Here is an 18,704-nt window from a genome sequence, read left to right as displayed (position 1 = left end):
TGAGCTAAGAGCTGCAATTAGGCATGTGGGTTTGGTTTAAATGGTTGTTCGGTTTGTTCAGTTTTAATTTGGTTCGGTTCGCACAAAATTTTGTGGAATTATTCAAATAAAAATTCGGCTTGGTTTTGAACTTTTGATATCTGGTTATTTCGGTTTGGTATGAAAATTTTGTTGAGTTTAATTGAAAATTTTGGTTTTGATTAGATTTTGATTTAGCTTAGTTACGAGTTAATTTTAGTTAAATCCAGTTGGTTCGATTTAAAATTTTAGTTTTAGTTCGTTTCAAAATTTTGGTTATGATTGATATGACCGGTAAGACTTTTTTTTTTCTAAAATGAAAAATTGATTACCGAACCTAATTGATGATCGATTGCCAATTAAATCGTAACTCATAATTGAATCTGAATCAAAACCAAGAACTTCGGTTCGAGAGATCCGGGTCGGGTCAAATACCAAGCCTAGTTGCTATGGTTTACGCGCCCTCATATCAGCACGTTGGACCCACGCGCTAATGCTGTAAAAAATAAAATAAAAATAACCTTTTTTTAATCTTCCATGAGTCTTATCCTCTTCTTCTTCCTCCTTGTCACGAGGGTCAAAAAAAACTAGAAACCATGTTCGTCTCCTCCGATAAACCTCGTTCTCCGATCGATTTCTACAAAGACGACGACGACAACAACAACAGCCCATCATCTCCAACCTCACGACACATAAACATGATGATCGACGGAGATCTCCAACCCCCTCCACACCAAATCCTCCTCGGAGACAACAGCAGCAGCGAGGACCACGAGATCAACACCAAGGCCCCCAAGAAGCGAGCGGAGACGTGGGCTCAAGACGAAACCCGAATCCTGATCGCGCTGCGGAGAGAAATGGACGGCCTTTTCAACACGTCAAAGTCCAACAAGCACCTCTGGGAAGAGATTTCGAGCAAGATGAGGGAGAAAGGGTTCGATCGGTCTCCGGCTATGTGTACGGACAAGTGGAGGAACTTGTTGAAAGAGTTTAAGAAGGCGGCTAAGGATCAGCAAGTGAGTGGGAAGATGTCGCATTACAAGGAGATTGAAGATTTGCTTAGGGAGAGGAGTAAGAAAGTGACGACGTCGTATAAGAGTGTTACTGCTCCGTCTAAAGTTGATTCCTTTATGCAGTTTACTGATAAAGGTTGAAACTTTTTTGCTTGTTTTGTGTTTTAGAAGAAGAGATTGGTCTTTTGGCTTCAGTTTTGTTAACCCTTTTGGTGCTATAAAGGATCTTGACCATTAATGGCTAGTTACTAGATTTGGATTTTCTTTCTTGATGTGTCTTTATGTTACTGTAGGTTTTGAAGATACAGGCCTTTCCTTTGCATCTGTTGAAGGTACTGATCTCACTTGTATCCACCCTCAAGTGTTTACTTCTTGCTTTGTTCACCATTCAACTGTCAAAGCTAATCTTCTTAGCATGGTATTGAAACCCTTCAGTTTAGTTTTGCTAATTAGTTAGTTTATTAGCTCCTTTGGTTCTCTAGCCTCTTACATTAGTAGTGTAGCTTGATTTGTGGAAGTAGTTTGATATGAGTTATTTATACATGTGTCCAGCTAATGGTAGGCCAACGCTAAATCTTGAAAGGCAGCTTGATCATGATGGGCATCCTCTCGCCATTGCTTCTGCTGATGCCGTCACTGCAAATGGAGTTCCTCCTTGGAATTGGAGGGAACCCGCTGGAAATGGCAAGAGTTTGTAATTTTATGTTCCAACTTGTGTTTTGTCTGGTTTCATAACTCATGTTATGTAAGCAGGCAGTGATGGTCAGCCGTTTGTGGGGAAGATCATAACGGTGAAGTACGGAGACTATACAAGAAGAGTTGGGATCGATGGTACAGCGGAAGCCATCAAGGAAGCTATTAGATCCGCGTTTAGGTTAAGAACAAGGCGAGCTTTTTGGCTAGAGGATGAAGAACAGGTGGTACGGTCTCTTGACAGAGACATGCCTCTAGGGAACTATACACTCCATGTTGATGAAGGTAAGTAAGTCTTTTTGCTTTCTCTTCTGGTTTGAGGTTTTCTCAGTATTTATACCCAAAACATTGCAGGAATAGCTGTTAGAGTGTGTCACTATGAAGAGTCTGATCCGTTACCGGTTCATCAAGAGGAGAAGGTGTTTTACACGGAAGAGGATTACAGAGAGTTCTTGGGTCGAAGAGGATGGACGTGTTTGAGAGAGTTTGATGGAGGGTTTAGGAACATAGAGAGTATGGTTAGGAATGTAGATAGTATGGATGATCTTCAGCCTGGTGTCTTGTACCGCGGAATGAGATAGAGATAATATAACGCGTACTGCAGGCAGCTAGAAGCTTAGAAGATAACTTTTTTCTTTGTAAATATGTTCCGTCTATGCATTTCATCTTTTAGATTGATATACTTTTTAAAGAACTGAATCAAAGATATTCAAGGGACAGAGACAATGAGAAAGCTGATAACTATTGAACAAACATAAAGAACAAAGTGAGAAGACATACAAAGTTACAATGAGGAAGCCAAGGAAGTGTTGATATGGTCACTTTGGTTTTTCTATATGCTTCATCAAGAGGAGGCAAGTAAGTAACGCTGGAAGCGACCTAGCTTAGATCTCCCTCATGATCTCTTATTCTCTCTCTATACACTGAAATGAAAAGCAAGACAGCATGTTGGAAACAAAACATACACAAATAAGAGAGATAGTATCATCATCATCATCATCATCATCAATTCATAACAATTTCTCAAAAACCTCACCCAACAACTCAGAATTTAAAACTTCTTGTTCTCTGGAAATTTTTTTCCATCAATTTGCATAATTTGTTTTTTTTTTTAAGATTTAAAAACCATATTTAATGTAAAATCTCAAACCAGTGGTTTTATGAGCTTCCACAATGTTAAAAATGTTAATACATCAGATTAACCACTTCATAATTCATAACAAGAAGGTATATTAATACTACTAATCAACAAGAAAGTAATCATAAAAATGAAATATATTTATTTTTAGAAAACCCCCTTTGAGGTTCAGAAAAGACCACTTCATAGTTCATAACCCTCTTTGTTATGTACTTGTGTGGCAACTTGAGCTATACATCACAAGAACCTTACCAATAAAGTCAGTGTCTCTGGTGACTCAAATGAAACACTAATCACTCTCACCAAACAGATGAATGAAACCTTTCTTAGCCTCTCTTCTACTAGAGAGCTCTCTCCACTCCTTCCACAAGCTCTCCTCCACTCACTGCCACGCCATCAAGCATGGTTACATCTCAGACGTTTACATATCCAACAGAGTCCTAGACTCCTACATAAAATCAGGCTTCTTGGGTCACGCCCACAAGTTGTTCGACGAAATGCCTCACAGAGACACCGTCTCTTGGAACACGATGATATCGGGGTACACAAGCTCCGGGAAGCTAGACAACGCATGGTGCTTGTTCACGGGTATGAGAAGATATGGTTCTGATGCTGATGGGTATAGCTTTAGTAGACTATTGAAAGGAGTTGCTTCTGCGAAAAGGTTTGATCTTGGGGAGCAAGTTCATTCTTTGGTTATAAAGGGAGGTTACGAGAGTAATGTGTACGTTGGAAGTGCGCTTGTTGATATGTACGCGAAATGTGAGAGAGTTGAAGATGCTTTCGAGGCGTTTTGGGAGATCTCAGAGGCTAACTCTGTTTCTTGGAACGCTTTGATTGGTGGGTTTGTGCAAGTGAGAGATGTGGAGATGGTGTTTTGGTTGTTTGGTTGTATGGAGATGAAGATGGTGGACGATGGGACTTTTGCTCCGCTTCTTACTCTGCTTGATGATCCGTTGTTGTGTAACTTGTTAAAGGAGGTACATGGTAAGGTTTTGAAGCTTGGGCTTGAGAAAGAGATTACTATCTGCAATGCTATGGTTAGCTCTTATGCAGATTGTGGTTCAGTATCAGATGCCAAGAGAGTTTTTGATGGCTTGGGAGGCTCAAAGGACTTGATTACATGGAACTCGATGCTTGCTGGTTTCTCTAAGCTAGAGCAAAAGGACTCAGCTTTTGAGCTGTTTATTGAAATGCTAAGGACAAGAATCGAAACCGATGTTTATACTTACACCAGCATCTTAAGCACTTGCTGTGGAGAAGAACATCGAGTCTTCGGACAGTCCTTGCATTGTTTGGTTATAAAGAAGGGACTGGAACAAGTAACTTCGGTTTCAAACGCATTGATCTCTATGTACATTCAGTTTCCTACATGCGCCATGAACGATGCTCTCTCTCTATTTGAATCCCTGGAAGATAAGGATCTTGTCTCTTGGAACTCAGTGTTGACAGGGCTATCTCAAAAAGGTCCAAGCGAGGAGGCGGTCAAGTTCTTTAGCTACTCGAGATCTTTAAACATGGAAGTAGATGATTACGCCTTCTCTGCAGTCCTCAGATCATGCTCTGACCTTGCAACGCTTCAGTTAGGTCAGCAGATTCACGGTTTAGCCATTAAATCAAGCTTTGAATCAAACGAGTTTGTAGCCAGCTCTCTGATCTTGATGTACTCAAAATGTGGAGTCATCAAGAACGCGCAAAGATGCTTCGAGCAGATTTGCTCCACACGCAGTACAGTTGCTTGGAACGCAATGATCCTCGGATACGCTCAGCACGGTTCAGGCCAAGTCTCATTATCACTCTTCTCTCAGATGTGTAACCAAAACGTAAAACTAGACCATGTAACCTTCACTGCGGTTCTAACAGCTTGTAGCCACTCCGGTTTGGTACAAGAGGGACTCAAATTGCTTCGGTTAATGGAACCGGTTTACAAAACCCAACCACGAATGGAACACTACGCAGCTGCTGTTGATCTTCTAGGCAGAGCAGGGCTTGTGAAGGAAGCCAAAGAGTTGATCGAATCAATGCCACTGAGTCCTGATCCAATGGTGTTGAAGACTTTCCTTGGAGTTTGCAGGGCTTGTGGGGAGATTGAGATGGCTACTCAGGTGGCTAACCATTTGCTGGAGATGGAGCCTGAAGATCATTTCACGTATGTTGCGTTGTCACATATGTATAGTGATGTCAAGAAGTGGGAAGAGAAAGCGAATGTGAAGAAGGTGATGAAGGAGAGAGGTGTGAAGAAAGTTCCAGGTTGGAGCTGGATTGAGATTAGAAATGAAGTTTGTGCCTTTAATGCTGAAGATCGGTCTCATCCTCTCTGTGAAGAGATTTATTTGATGGTTGAAGATTTGACTCAGGAAATGAAGTGGTTTGAGACTGATAATGAGTTTGATGATCAAACTTCACTTCTTGATGTCAATCACTCTTAGTTTCAGCTTTTTATATCAAGCTGTTGTTCAAAGAAATGTCTTAACTCTTAACATTGCTAATCACGTGATGATATAAGAAAATGAGATAATTATGATTAATTAAACAATGTCTGGAGTTGCTTTCATTTGGTCCATATATGTGGTGGGCCTTCAATTTACAAAGTCGCAATGTTGAAGCGCGCGAACAGCTAGCGTGTTAAACACCTTTTCTTCGAATTATGTAACTTGGTTTTGTCAAATTTATTTTTCAAGTAAATATTAATTTGCGTTGACAACAACCAATTAAAAACCAATTTTGATATTTGAATTATTAATCATATCTACTGGTATTGTTTTGTTATCTTTATCTCGAACTAAGATTATATTGTTACAACGAGCCAGGTGTCCATTCGGAGACATCCGATAAAATTAAAATGATACATAGAAGATTAGCGTGAACTATGCATAAGGATGACATGCATGAGAAATAGTCCAATTGTTTTAAAAAAAATTATGCATGTGCTTTCTTTTCTATATCATCTTCTAAACTGAATTCACTTCAAGAGAATCTTACTTCTGTTAATACTCTCCTTGCCTCTCATGAGGAAATGAGCAATGCCAAACAGAAATGGAGAAACTTCTATAAGTAGTGACTCTACAAAAGAAAACCCATCCACTTAAAGAGGTATATCTTTCGTATTATATGCCTACTATCACACTATTAGCAGGAGATTCTCTTGCTCCAAGTACCAAAAATATTATGGAGGAAACTCCATCCTACATGATCATCCAAAAATATTATGGAGCAAACGTTTCGGGATGATGCCTTAATTGATCCACGTCGAGTTATGCCCTCCACTTAACTCGCTCAAAAGAGTGAGTCAGAAGCACAAAAAAACGACTAGAGGTAGGAAGTCAATTAAGCCAACCCAAAAAATTCAAGAAATAGAATGGACATTAGCTAAGAGTAGAGGAAAACATGTCTCGAGAGGTCGAGGAAACCAAAACTCCTAAAATTTGTTCACCTTGTCTCTTTCTCTAGCTTAAATTGTTTTAAGCTTTATCTCGACTGCAAAATGTTGTAATTTTCTATGCTTTCCATCAAATTCGTAGCAAACTATATGGCTCAAAACCATATCAGTTACATTTAGTTTGATGCATCAAAATTAGTTTAAGAAAAAAAAAACGAGCCAGTTATAATTTATATGACTACGACATATATGCTAATGCTTTATATTACGTGAATTTAAACACACCATATCAAATTTTTTTTTTTTTTTTTTTACACACCATATCAAATTATTAATAATAAAATTTGGATACGGCTGGATTTGCTCAAGTCCTCGCTACCCTGTTTAGCTAATTTCCATAGAGGTGTTTTATTAGTTTGCTTAACCCTAATAATATTTTATTTTGATTAAACTTTCGACAAAAAAGGGCGTGATTATGTCACCTACTGGCGTGTATCCGGCAAATACCAAACCCGATCCACTCAAACAAGTTTAAAAATTAATATCTCAATGATGAATTGGTTATATATTAATTATTATAATATATTAATGTCATAGGATGAAGTCATATTATTCGATTGCTCTTTAATTCAATATTATTTGTGTGTATTTTTCTTGAAATCTTTAAAAGACAAAGAATCTAGTTGGTGAACGAGTCCTTTCCCTTACCCAATCGTCTAATTACTTTCTTAGACATGTTCCATTTCAAACAATATTATAAATTAGTACACTGACTAGAGATTTTAATTGTAACAAAAACTTGAAGAACAACAACAAGAAGAAGAGAAGATGAAGAAAGTTATGGTGATTATTGACGAGAGCAACTCAAGTTATGATTTACTTGTTTGGGTCCTCACAAATCTAAAAGATGTCATTGACAGCTCCAAAGTTGTGATCTTCGCAAAACAGCCACAAAATTCCTTCACTCCTCCCACCGCACTTTCTTCGTCAGTGGGCTTTGCTCAGATTTTCTATCCATTTTCTGCCAGTTAAGTCGTCTTATCGACCATGTTCTTTAGTTTTTCTTTAAAGGTTGTTTATTTTTCTTATGTTTTTTTATGTTTTGCAGATGCAGAACTCATGAGATTGGCTCAAGAAAAGAATACAAAAATTGCGTTGGGTATATTAGAGAAGGCCAAGAAGTTATGTGGAAATTATGGGGTAATGTTTTGACCAAATCATATTTCTGGCATCATTTGTGGATATATTAATAAGTTTTAAGTTTATTTCATTAACAACCATTTGTTGTGTTTCAAAAAAATAAATAACAACCATTTGTTGAAATGTTTAATCTCATAATAATCATGTTGAATGCAGGTTAAAGCCGAGACATTTACTGATGTTGGAGACGTGAAAGATATAATCCACAAAATAATTCAAGAGCGAAAGATCAACTTAATAGCTATCAGCGATCAACAAAACCGAAATCTTAAAAAGTAAGAAATTCATAAATAGCTCGATGGTTTTTTATTTGGTCAGTAAACTTAATATTCCATCCATTTCATAATGTAAGATGTTTACAAAAATATTTGTGTTTCAAAATATAAAATATTTCTTTTAAGATAATTTTAATTTTACTAAAAATTGCATGACCAAAAGTATTTTATTGTATAATATATGATTTAATAGTACAAATTATTTTATTTTAAATTTATATTATTATTTATATTTTATTTAATAATAAATTTCTGTTTTTGGGTTTTTAACCAAAACATTATATATACAATATGAAATATGAGTAATTAGGTGTTTTGCCCGCATATGCGGACATAAACTTCTTATGAATACTTATTAGTTTATGTTTTATTAATCTAAAACCAACATAATAAGTTATTATTTATGGTCTTAAATAGTTAAATCAAACATCAAAGTATTTATATATGTCAAATATTTTTTTTATCAAAATATATACTTACTATTGTGTTAATTTTTTAAAAAACACTCATATCTTAGAAATAGTTTAGAAAATATCTTTATATAATTTTTTTGCTTGACTAATATTTAATTATCAATTGTTTTTTATCTTAACTTTTGTAACTTTTATAATAAAATATTGTTTTCAGATAGCAACACAATATATATAAAATAATCTTATTTTTTATAATTCTATTATATTATTTTATAATCAATTATTTAATGTAACATATATAACATATAAACTTTATACTATTAAAATAAAATTCATTTTTAATTATATATAAAATTCAATAAAGATATTGTTTAAAATTTGTTTTTAATATAACATAGAATTTAATATTATTAACATTCGTTTTTAATTATATACAAGATTCATTAAGGATAATTTTAAATTAATATATTAATGACTCAGCTAATAACAAATAATAAAATAAAGATTTAGCTAAAACCTATTAAAAACATGATAAGTGAACAAAATTACCTAAAATCATGAAAAACATAACAAATAAGCAAAATTACTTCATAAATAATAGTATAGATGAACGAATATCCCGACAGTATGTTCTTGAGAAAATCAGTTTCATGGTCTCAAATCAAATATCATTATGAATATTTTCGCCCCTTTAACCCTTCTATCTCTCGTTTCGTTTGTAGTATTCGTTTAACGTTTAGCCGTCGAAATTAATCCGATTGACATTTAGTTAATATAATAATTTGTTGTTCCAAAAAAAGGAGTAATGAACGAATAACAAATACAATGCCCACTATCTTTATATAAATGCAGGTGTTTACCTACTACAGAGTGTTCTCTTGTGGTCGTGAAGTGAAGCGAGGATTTGGCAAACGTTCAGATGGTACAAAACGTAAAAGAAGTATATGTAGTGTTGTATGCGATTGTGATTATGTAAAATATATGATTAAGTTAGTTTGGGGTTGTATAGTTGAACATTTGATTGTATGTATATGAATAAATAATATATAAATTAGAAAAATATATCGTTTAAAAATTGTATATATAGTTGAAAAATTATTGTTTACAAATGGAGAAGTAGTATATAGAAAGAAGACAAATCTGGAAAGCCATAGATATTTTCTAGGAACATGGAGAGAAGAGATTTTATAAGATGAGATTTAAAAAAAAAAAAAAAGATGAGACTTTTTTTTCTTTTGTTAAAATGGTCCTATCAAGAGCGATACATTTACCACAGATCCTAATAGGTGTTCGGTAAAAAACTATCATATTGGAAACCGAGGGAAAAGAGAGTGAAAGAGGACATTTGACCTAATCAAAAGAAGGATGGATGAAAACAATGAAATAGGTGTTCGGTAAAAAACACAAAATACGCCATAAAAGCCCATTAAGCAATTGAGTGCTATGCCTAAACTGAGTCGTTTAAATGAGTTTCTTATTAACATGGCCGTTCCTCTCACTCTCTCCTCCCGCTATTGTCACCGTCTCTACTTCCCTACCACTTCATTTATGGTATACTCCTCATTCCTTAGCTCTCAACGTACTGAGAAGATCAATGGGCTTGGATATTTACTTAGTGGGCTGTTAAGTCCTTAAGCCCTTTATTTCTTCAATATAGTCTTGTCTTTTTTTTTTCCCAACTGAATTTTATTAGGCCTTGGTCCAAAATACCTTACAAACACCTAAAGGCCCAAACACACAGCCCAGAAATGCAAATATCCAACCCGCTTAGACCCAAGTCCGTTAAACATCCAACCCAGCATCGCCGACAAGCGATTCGCCCTACCACGAGGAGCGACACCGCGAACGTCGCCACCACCGGGAGAACCTACGTCGGAGCACGAACGCATCTCACCGGCTACTACAGGAACATGCCTCACCGTGACAAACCGGAGCCCATGACCTCCACTCACTCTTCACCACCGCCGTCTTTTACTCTTGTGTAATCTTTACCGGAGAGATCAATCGCCGGAGCAAGATCGTCACCGCCACCGTTCGAGCACACACCAGAGTAACATAATCGGCTCACGAAACATCACCATCTTGATACGGATACCTCTCACTTCCTCCAACGAGAGAACAACCTAGGATCTCAACCGCCAACGCCAGAAAAAAAACACAAAAACACAAAAGCCCTAAAACTAATCTAAAGATTAAGCAGAAGAAAGAAACAAAAGCCGATGAAACAAGGTAAAGGACGCCTTCACCCCTCGGAGCACGATCCGGCGACGCAGAGCTGAGAGAGCCTCCACCTCCCGGAGATTTTGCCGGCGACGCAGAGCTGAAGAAGCCTCCACCCCCCAGAAACTTAATCGGCGACGGCGGAGCTATCAGAGCCTCCGCCTCCTGGAATAAACCCTAACTTCAAACCAAAACTGTCGCGACTAGCCACGTCCTTCTTCCTCACCACGAATCCAAAGAAGGGTAAGTTACCGCCGTTTGAAAACCGCCGTAAGCAGAGCTCTTCCGACGGCAAAACCCTCGCCCAGATCCGAAAATATATCGGATAGGACAGCAGATCGACGCTCACAGAGGGAGACCTAAACTGGATCGACAAGGAAGGAGCCACCGGCACCTACACGCGCGCAGACGCGCAGCCGGACGTCGGGACTTCCCTCACACGCGTTTCTCTCTCTCTTTTCTCTCTAGGAGAACGTTTTTTTATAGTCTTGGTCTTTGCTGTAACAAATGATTATCAAACATAAACATAAAAATCAAAAGGGTGAAAATCCCTAAACGCCTTCATGCTTTGTCTTCTTCGTTCTTCCTTCTTCTTCAATCTTCTTACAATCTGTCACCAGCAAGATAAGCTCATCCCTGGGCTTATCACATACATTCACGAATTATCAAGGTTTTGTGTAGTCTGGTTAGCAACAAAGTCGTTGTAGTATAGTGGTAAGTATTCCCGCCTGTCACGCGGGTGACCCGGGTTCGATCCCCGGCAACGGCGTTAGTTTTATCCTTTTTTTTGCCAAAAAAAACTTTTGTGCAGTCAAAGTGTTCGATAGAATGTCTCACCCAGAGACTCTGTTTAATTTGGTGATGATTGTTGCAAGTAACTTTTGCTTCATAGATTCTGTATGTGACCCAGACGAGTTTTGGTGATTTATAGTTAGATGTGGTTGTGGCCTCAAGGCAAGAAGTGAGAACCAAGGAACTAGATTGTAGTTAGTGTTTATATAAAGATGTTTTGTTTCGCTGATAAGCTCAAAGCAGTTTCTGCATCCACATTGGAAGAAAGATCCTTCTGCAAATCCATGCTTGTTTAGTTTCTTTATGCAGCAATGTTGTGTTCTTTCAACAGATATGCGTTCAGGGTTACCCCCAAGTACGTACCTGCGAATCTCAGACATAGAAACAGCTGGATTTGAAGATGGAGATGAAGTGTCACTGGAGCCATTATTTCTAACATTTTGTTTCTCAATGGAAACTTTTTTCAAACTGCAAAGAAATTTTACAGAACAGGCTTTAACGAGGTGGGGGTTATTAATACAAAGCTTCCCCCATATTTTGTTTTATAGAGTTCAGAAAACCAAATTGTATATTATGCGAGAGAGAGCCATTACGCCTCTTCATCATCATCATCATCATCATCAATGTAAAATCTTCTTCTGACACGGCGTCTTTGAGTTCCAGACTCATGTTCATCAGAAGACGGATTATTATTGTTCTCCCCATCTCTACGTGATGTTCCTGTCTCACCTTCATAGCTCTCTCCCCAAAGCCTTGAAGACCTCCTCCTCACACCTACCTGTGACCTAGCTCTAGATGTACCCGACCAGCTACTACTACCACTCCTTGCCCCACTAGACTCTGGTCTAAACACGCGGATGAGGAAGAAAACTGTAAGCCAACCACCATCATCAAACGACATGATCTCATCGTCGTTGTTGCTTCTTCCTTCTCCTCCTGCAAAAGAAGACTGCAGTGTGCTGAGCAAATCACCCAAGTCTCTCTGCCTTTCTAGCCTCCTCCAGCTTCTCTGCCTCTCTGGGTCCGCTTCTGATGGCCTCACTCCTGGATGCAGAAGCCTCGCGTGCTTTCTCAGATCAGAGTAGGTTCCGCTGAACTCACAAGTCTCTGAAGAACAGCTTCTACGTTTTGCGTTCATGAAACACCGAGCAGACTCATCAACCACCCATTCTTTTATATTTCCACGGCATAACGGGCAAGTAAGCTTCGGTTTGCCATTCTCTTGCTCTGCCTCTGCTTCTACAATGCCTTCTCCTTCTCTCGGATTCACAACTGTTACCTCAGACGCAACCTCAGCTACTACACCTTCTGTCTCAGTTGGGGTCTGCTTAGAAGCTTTACGGTACTGATCGAAACAGTTAGAATGCCGGTGGCTAGTATCACACATGTAAGGCCTGCAGCCATTATCATAGGAAGAACAAACGAGAAGGATTCCGTTGTGAGGATGTTCCATACAGACAGGACATCGAGCTTCTTCCCATTCCTTAACTTGCTTCTCACTTGGCTTCAACGCACGGCTTGACTCACAATACAAAGACGATCCTCTAAGCCTTTCATGAGATACAGAGCGTTGCTTCCTCTCTTTAGGCATGGCTCTTAGGATGCAAACCTGCAACATGTTAAGGAGTTACTTAAGCACAAAGGTTTGTTCTTTCCATACATATCCTAAAGAACTTGTTACAGCACTCGAAAGTTTCGTACTTTATGATCTAATCGATTAACCCATCTGTTCAATCGACGAAAGGAAGAAACCCTATGAATACATGAATCAAAACCCTAATGTGAACCAAACCCTAAAACTGAGTGAGAGAGGAGAGATAGATTACCGGGACAGAGAGAGAGAGAGAGCTTTGAGGGAGACGAGACGGTGAATCGATTGATAAACGGAGGAAACCCTTAAATCGAGCTCCCCATAGAGAGAGAGCTTAACGACTCGAGAGACGAGGAAGATGAGGCGGCTACTTTCCTTCTTTTCTTTATTTTCTTTTTCGAGATTAAATTTATATAAATAATTAGCAAAACTAATTAACAAATTTATTTTCAATAAAATATCATTATTTTCAACAATATTGCCAGTTCATGGAAAGCATACTGACATTATTATAACAACGTTACAAAGTTTTGTGTCCACATTTATTTATTTAGATATACTTCTTTCTAACAATGAATACATCTTGTATTCTTCTTAAATTGGTCTTTGTTTTTTGGATTTTTTCTTTTAACAGTAAAGGTCCATTTGACTATTTTTCAAGATTTTTCAGAATTATTTATTAAGCTTATATTATTTGGCTACCTCGTAAAGTAATATATATATATATATATATATATATATATTAATAAAGTAGAACATAAAGACTCCATAGACTGCCACGTCATCACGAGCTATGTCCAAAAGAAGAGGACACGTGTCCCATTCACTAAAAGCATCATTAACTCTATAATCCCATTTGGGTTTCTTAATGATTTATTTAATAATAAAAGTTAATTAAGAAATTTAGTTAAGAAATCCATAGATTTTGAGTTTTATTGGGAGATTCTTAGTTAAAGGTTCTTAAAAAAATATATTCATTAGAAGAAGATGCCATATAGAAATTGTTTTTGATTGTTTTGTGAATAAAATTTGTGATCAAGAGAAGGTGAGAAAATGAACTTGTTTTGATCAAAATGTGTTTGCTCGTTTTGTTTGGGGAGAGGATAGAACATGAACTTTTTTTAATCAAAATGTTTTGATCGTGTTGTATGGTAAGGAGGAGAAGGAACTTGAAAATCGAAAGAGCTTCAAATTATAAAGAACTTGAAGGAGAATGAACTTGAAAATAAAGAAAGAAGAACACGAGAATGAGAAGAAAGAACAAAAGCTTATTTATACAAGTTTGTGACACATTACAAGATATTATTTATTCATTACAATGAGCTCTTGTCTGTGACAGAAGACAACATTACAATGACCACATTACACTGACCTCTTGTCCGTGACACAAAACAACAAGATATAAGAATGAAAATAGAATCAAGTTAAGAGTAGTGGAGTTATCCTACGTGTTTCTTGAGACTTTCAAGACTAATAGAGCCATCAACGCAGTACATGAACTCAACTAAAGCCTCAATTTCTTCGTGTTTCATCTCGGAGAAAGTGATTGTCTCTAGCTTAGATGAAGCCTTGAACTCGTCTGATTACATAATCTTGGATAGCACTAGAGGCCGCCTCTGCAGAGGTGAATGTAACAAACCCAAACCCCCTCGACCAGTGTTTTTACTTTCAACAACATCATTGTATTTTCTGAAAGCTTCTCTTAAGCTATCCTCATTCATTCCATACTCCATACCTTGCCATATAGCAAAATCATTCATAAAGTTAGCAAGAACATAGCATAACAAGTAACCACTAGACAATCTAGAGCTAGACCAACCTCTGATGAAGAGCTTAGAAGATGACATGCACCTTATCGCCTGAAAAAGGGAAGGACTTGATAAAGAACAATTAGCATTGAGCTGTTTGCTCGTCGTCTGCTTCAATACGTTTCCAAATTTACTCAGAAAAGCCATCGCCTTTATATATCTAAGATGGAATCAAAACTTAACCCTGGTTAAGGAAAATCACTAATGTAAACCACAATGATCATATCATTCCCCTCAAGAACAACAATCAAAGCTTTTAAATTTGACTCAAATCAGAGACGAGAGATGTCCAAAAAAAAAAAGAAAACAGAGACGAGAAAACCTTTAAAATAGCTAAAGAAAATCAAAGGTGATAACTTGATGGGTTTATGTGAAGGAAAATGACAGTGACGAGTAGGTACCTCTCTCAACACTTGACTTGCTTCCTCTGTGATTCTTTTAGCTTCTCTTAAGATTTTAACAGAAAAAAGTTCGTTTGTGGATTGTGGTGGGTTTCGATCCTTCTTCTGACGGAGAAGATGGAGGAGACGTCGATGGTGGGTTTCGTCCGTCGTCGTTGGTGGGTTTCGTCCGTCGTCGGTTTGGATCCTTTCGTAGACGGAGATCACGACGAGAAGCGATGAAAAAGTAAAGAAAGAGAGAAAAGAAAAAAAATTGATTAAATGGGATACTGACACGTGGTTGGAAAACCACTCTAACGATCGATCACAAAAATCACTAACTAAGGATCGGTAATAAAGCTTTTACATATTTTTGATTTAATTAAATGAGTCATTTAGTTTAGAAACTCCATTAAAGATCGGCGATAATCATGGTCTAAGTAGTTCTGACCAGAGTACGTAGAACTTTGAAGCCCACCAAAAGGCCCATAGCTTTGTCGACAGTCTTAGCCTTCTCAGTTCCCCTATTGTTCACCGTGGAAACCAGAACTAGTGTAACGCTTCTCATCATCATTCAAAGAAACAAGCACTACTGTGTAACGCTTATCAAAATCATTGAAACTATGTCGTCTACCTACTCCATTAACTCCTTTCCTTCAGCTCTCCCACTACATCAACTTTTACTACCCCTTCCTCCACCTCCATCGTAAAGCCCTAATTATTTATCTTATAAATAGGGATGATAACTCCTCTAAATCTCACTGCTTCACCAAATTCAATCCTTTTTCTTCCTTACGGAAACAGGCCCATATCATTCTTTCTGATTTGAAGATTGGTTGATGCCCTCAGTCGGTGGTGGTGACTGGTGAGTCTTCTTCGTTTCTCGGAGGCACTCATCGTGAAGCAAAGAGGCGAGTTTATGGGGGCATGTTCCTGCTTGAGGATAAGGTTTGCCTCCTCATATTCCATCTCCCATGTCTTTCGATTTGAATCCAATGCTTCTCATATGCTTTGCCACGATGTTCATGTTTACTCCTCTTGACAGCCATCGCTCCTCCGATGATCTATCACTGTGCCATTGGCTTAACAGTTTTAAACATCTACTGAAAGAGGGAGTGGTTTCGTGTTACGAGAAGCAAGAGTTCATAGAACTAACCGTATCACCTACTTCACTACCGCTGGAGCTCTTCAGGTTCTGCAACTATAACAGCTGTTGTCATTGACAAATACTAATACTGAGTTTCCAGATGATTCTTTAAATTTCTATTTCCCCACCTTTGTGAGAATTTTTTTTTTGTAACACACCTTTGCAAAAGTTCCCCAGAAAATAAAGTTAAATTTTACTTTTTCTTTGAAGACATCATAAAGGTAGTTTAGCCGGATGAATACTTTCAATGACCATGCCTAGAGAGCTCAATGCATTATGGTGAACATCTGGATTGACAAGTAGAATCCCTGCTTCAGAACCACTTTAGTGTTTGCATAACCTTTCGTTTTGGTTATAATATTTCTAAGTTTCTCCTGCATCCAAACTTCAACGCAAATCTACAACGGTGTGTCCCAGTGTTTTTGACATGCAAGTTATTCTACTTCACCCCAAGTTAATGGTGGTGGGCGTGAAGCCTAAGGTGATAATCGCCACCAGCACTTCTTTTTGTTAAATTTGTAGTGTAACGTTGTTAAGTTACTATCTACGACAACTTCAGCACTCATTTCTAAATGCAACTTCAGCACTCATTTCTGGACAAGCATTTTGTTTCTAACCATTGTAAATTATTTCCTAAGAGAATGCCATAATGTAGTGACATATCTTCAATCCAGGTGTTACTGAACCAAGCTATATATTTTATGAAACAAAACACAATATGAATTAGGTCAAGGTGTATAATTTGTCATGTTTTTTTTTTGGGTGTAAATGTTAAATTATAATTTGTCATGTTCTTGAGAAAGTTGATGCGAATTTTGGTTAGCTTTCAAATATGAAGATCACTGCCTTTTAGTTTCTGTAAAATTGCTTCTATATGATCATTTGGTTTTGGTTGTTGGAAATTTCATACCTCGAGTAGTTTTTGGTTGTGATCCTTGGTTTTTTTTCAGAGTCATTCAACGAAGGCGAGAAGGTCCTTTCGTCTCCGACTATGAGAAGCTTGAAGCGGAGGAGTCTTATTTTTAATAAAATAAAATAAAATGAGCTCATGTCTAAACATCAGGGAACCTTCAGTGATGTTTCACTTCATATCTTGAATTTCGGTTTATCATTAAACCATACATAGTTGAGTAGAAGATGAGTCCATGCTTATGTAGTCGTTAATATTGGCATTACCATTTTGCTCTCTTCATCACACATAAACATATTGAGTCATCTTTTATTTATTGAAATTAATAAGGTAGGACTATATCCATAAGAGTTCATGATCTCGAGTAGCTAACTCTACCCATGGCTAATTTTTTTCATGGTTAGTACTATTAATAGGAGTCCGTTCAAATATAAAATTGTCAAAATCTGTTTTAACATATTCTTCGTACGTGTGGATTTGTTAAGAATAGCTATAGTTTGTACTACTCAAATCAACAAAAATAAAAACAAATGTGAATTTAAGGATAATTTTCTGGTCATTAAATTCAAACTTAGAGAAACTAAAAAATGATGAAAATCCACACTCAAAGATTAATTTATTTGAAAAAGGAAATATAAAAGTATACATTTAGTAAAAACATACCAAATCCTACATAATATAACAAATACTTAATTTTAAGAATATATAGGAAACATTCCTAAGAATAATAATAATAAAAAATAATTCCTTTATGATATTGCTTTTACACGTTTTATCAAAAACAAGTTCAACGAAAAAGATAATCAGTGAATTTGACAGATTTGATTCATTTTAATCACTAAAATCAAATTAACTAAAATTAAATAGTGGGGTAAAACTACAGCCAAGAATCAATAGATGATTAAACAAAAAAAAATCAAAAAAGTTAAAAAACAGAAAATAAAACAATAAACATAAAAATGAAGAATTTGTTTCATGATATAAACAAGATATTACACATAAAATTAAAAATTTGTTTGGAAAATTGCCACAAATAACACATTTATAGTACCACTTTTCATGTTTACACTAACCACTTTTACCTTTACTTTTAATGAAGGGTAAAAGATAATTATATATTTAGGATTAACTAATCTAGACTTAGGTTTAGAGTTGAGGGGAGGGATAGAGTTTTTGGAATGTGAAATTTAGGATTCTAATAAATATACAAATAAATACTTAAAATATATAAATTTTTTTTAAAAAAATAGTTTCAAACATAATTTTCGTTTTTCAAAAACAAATTTGAAAAAAAAAATAAAAAAAAATTCGAAAAAAAAAATTTCAAAAAAGTTCGAATTTGAAAAAGTATAATTCGAAAACATAAAAAAAAATTACTTTTTTTTAATTTTTTTATTTAAAAAATGATTTGTTATATATATAAATAACAAGGACATAAGAGTCTTTTGTCACTTAATGAAAAATGTATTTTTGAAAATGTCTCTTTAGTGGTGGTAGAAATGAAAAGTGGTACTATGAAAGTGCTAAACAAGTAATTTCCCCAAGAATTGTTTGATAAAGTATTTAATGAAAATAAAGTCTATGCGTGAAGCTATTTATTTAAAAACTCAGTGAAACAATTATCTGAAACAAAATAGAAATATTAATAAATAAAAATAGTATATATTTAATAATAATAATATAAAATACATTGTTATATATAATAAAAAAATTATAAAAAGGCAATG

At 36.3% G+C, this 18,704-nt stretch overlaps 4 protein-coding genes, 1 long non-coding RNA gene and 2 other non-coding genes across 7 annotated transcripts; 5 read left to right on the top strand and 2 right to left on the bottom strand.

Annotated features, from left to right (window-relative positions):
- The first annotated feature begins 379 nt into the window (after nt 1–379).
- Nucleotides 380–2,443, top strand: LOC106401361 (trihelix transcription factor GT-4). Its single transcript, XM_013841869.3, has 5 exons — nt 380–1,167; nt 1,325–1,363; nt 1,584–1,715; nt 1,785–2,009; nt 2,079–2,443. Exons 1-5 carry the CDS (start codon nt 615–617, stop codon nt 2,303–2,305), a joined length of 1,176 nt encoding a protein of 391 aa, XP_013697323.1. The 5' UTR covers nt 380–614; the 3' UTR covers nt 2,306–2,443.
- A 413-nt stretch (nt 2,444–2,856) lies between these two features.
- On the top strand, nt 2,857–5,390 carry LOC111206894 (putative pentatricopeptide repeat-containing protein At3g25970). The gene has a single exon (XM_022704344.2). The coding sequence runs from the start codon at nt 3,177–3,179 to the stop codon at nt 5,289–5,291; it is 2,115 nt and encodes a 704-aa protein (XP_022560065.2). The 5' UTR covers nt 2,857–3,176; the 3' UTR covers nt 5,292–5,390.
- Nucleotides 5,391–5,672: 282 nt separating this feature from the next.
- LOC125589674 lies at nt 5,673–5,772 on the top strand. Its single transcript, XR_007325845.1, has one exon. It is a non-coding gene; the product is annotated as a U6 spliceosomal RNA (small nuclear RNA).
- Nucleotides 5,773–7,019: 1,247 nt separating this feature from the next.
- On the top strand, nt 7,020–9,189 carry LOC125580238. Its single transcript, XM_048744471.1, has 4 exons — nt 7,020–7,268; nt 7,350–7,441; nt 7,598–7,716; nt 8,982–9,189. Exons 1-4 carry the CDS (start codon nt 7,070–7,072, stop codon nt 9,022–9,024), a joined length of 453 nt encoding a protein of 150 aa, XP_048600428.1. The 5' UTR covers nt 7,020–7,069; the 3' UTR covers nt 9,025–9,189.
- Nucleotides 9,190–11,046: 1,857 nt separating this feature from the next.
- Nucleotides 11,047–11,118, top strand: TRNAD-GUC. The gene has a single exon. It is a non-coding gene; the product is annotated as a tRNA-Asp (tRNA).
- Nucleotides 11,119–11,570: 452 nt separating this feature from the next.
- Nucleotides 11,571–13,205, bottom strand: LOC111206897. Its single transcript, XM_022704345.2, has 2 exons — nt 12,968–13,205; nt 11,571–12,750 (listed from the first exon to the last, which is right to left on the bottom strand). The coding sequence occupies exon 2, from the start codon at nt 12,730–12,732 to the stop codon at nt 11,731–11,733; it is 1,002 nt and encodes a 333-aa protein (XP_022560066.2). The 5' UTR covers nt 12,733–12,750; nt 12,968–13,205; the 3' UTR covers nt 11,571–11,730.
- Nucleotides 13,206–13,990: 785 nt separating this feature from the next.
- Nucleotides 13,991–15,355, bottom strand: LOC106424313. Its single transcript, XR_001284846.3, has 3 exons — nt 14,942–15,355; nt 14,552–14,700; nt 13,991–14,467 (listed from the first exon to the last, which is right to left on the bottom strand). It is a non-coding gene; the product is annotated as an uncharacterized LOC106424313 (long non-coding RNA).
- Between the last annotated feature and the right edge of the window lie 3,349 nt (nt 15,356–18,704).

Source organism: Brassica napus, chromosome A2 (genome assembly GCF_020379485.1).
Source record: "Brassica napus cultivar Da-Ae chromosome A2, Da-Ae, whole genome shotgun sequence".
Taxonomy (NCBI): Eukaryota; Viridiplantae; Streptophyta; class Magnoliopsida; order Brassicales; family Brassicaceae; genus Brassica; species Brassica napus.
This window is presented reverse-complemented; position numbering and strand designations above follow the sequence as displayed.

Bases quoted from the DNA above. Each gene is read 5' to 3' on its own strand.
- LOC106401361 (XM_013841869.3), top strand. From the start codon at position 615: ATGTTCGTCTCCTCCGATAAACCTCGTTCTCCGATCGATTTCTACAAA. The intron at 1,168-1,324 runs GTTGAAACTTTT...ATGTTACTGTAG, and splicing joins TATGCAGTTTACTGATAAAG to GTTTTGAAGATACAGGCCTT. The intron at 1,716-1,784 runs GCAAGAGTTTGT...TTATGTAAGCAG, and splicing joins GAGGGAACCCGCTGGAAATG to GCAGTGATGGTCAGCCGTTT.
- LOC111206894 (XM_022704344.2), top strand. From the start codon at position 3,177: ATGAAACCTTTCTTAGCCTCTCTTCTACTAGAGAGCTCTCTCCACTCC.
- LOC125580238 (XM_048744471.1), top strand. From the start codon at position 7,070: ATGAAGAAAGTTATGGTGATTATTGACGAGAGCAACTCAAGTTATGAT. The intron at 7,269-7,349 runs GTTAAGTCGTCT...TATGTTTTGCAG, and splicing joins TTTCTATCCATTTTCTGCCA to ATGCAGAACTCATGAGATTG. The intron at 7,717-8,981 runs GTAAGAAATTCA...ATATAAATGCAG, and splicing joins CAAAACCGAAATCTTAAAAA to GTGTTTACCTACTACAGAGT.
- LOC111206897 (XM_022704345.2), bottom strand. From the start codon at position 12,732: ATGCCTAAAGAGAGGAAGCAACGCTCTGTATCTCATGAAAGGCTTAGA.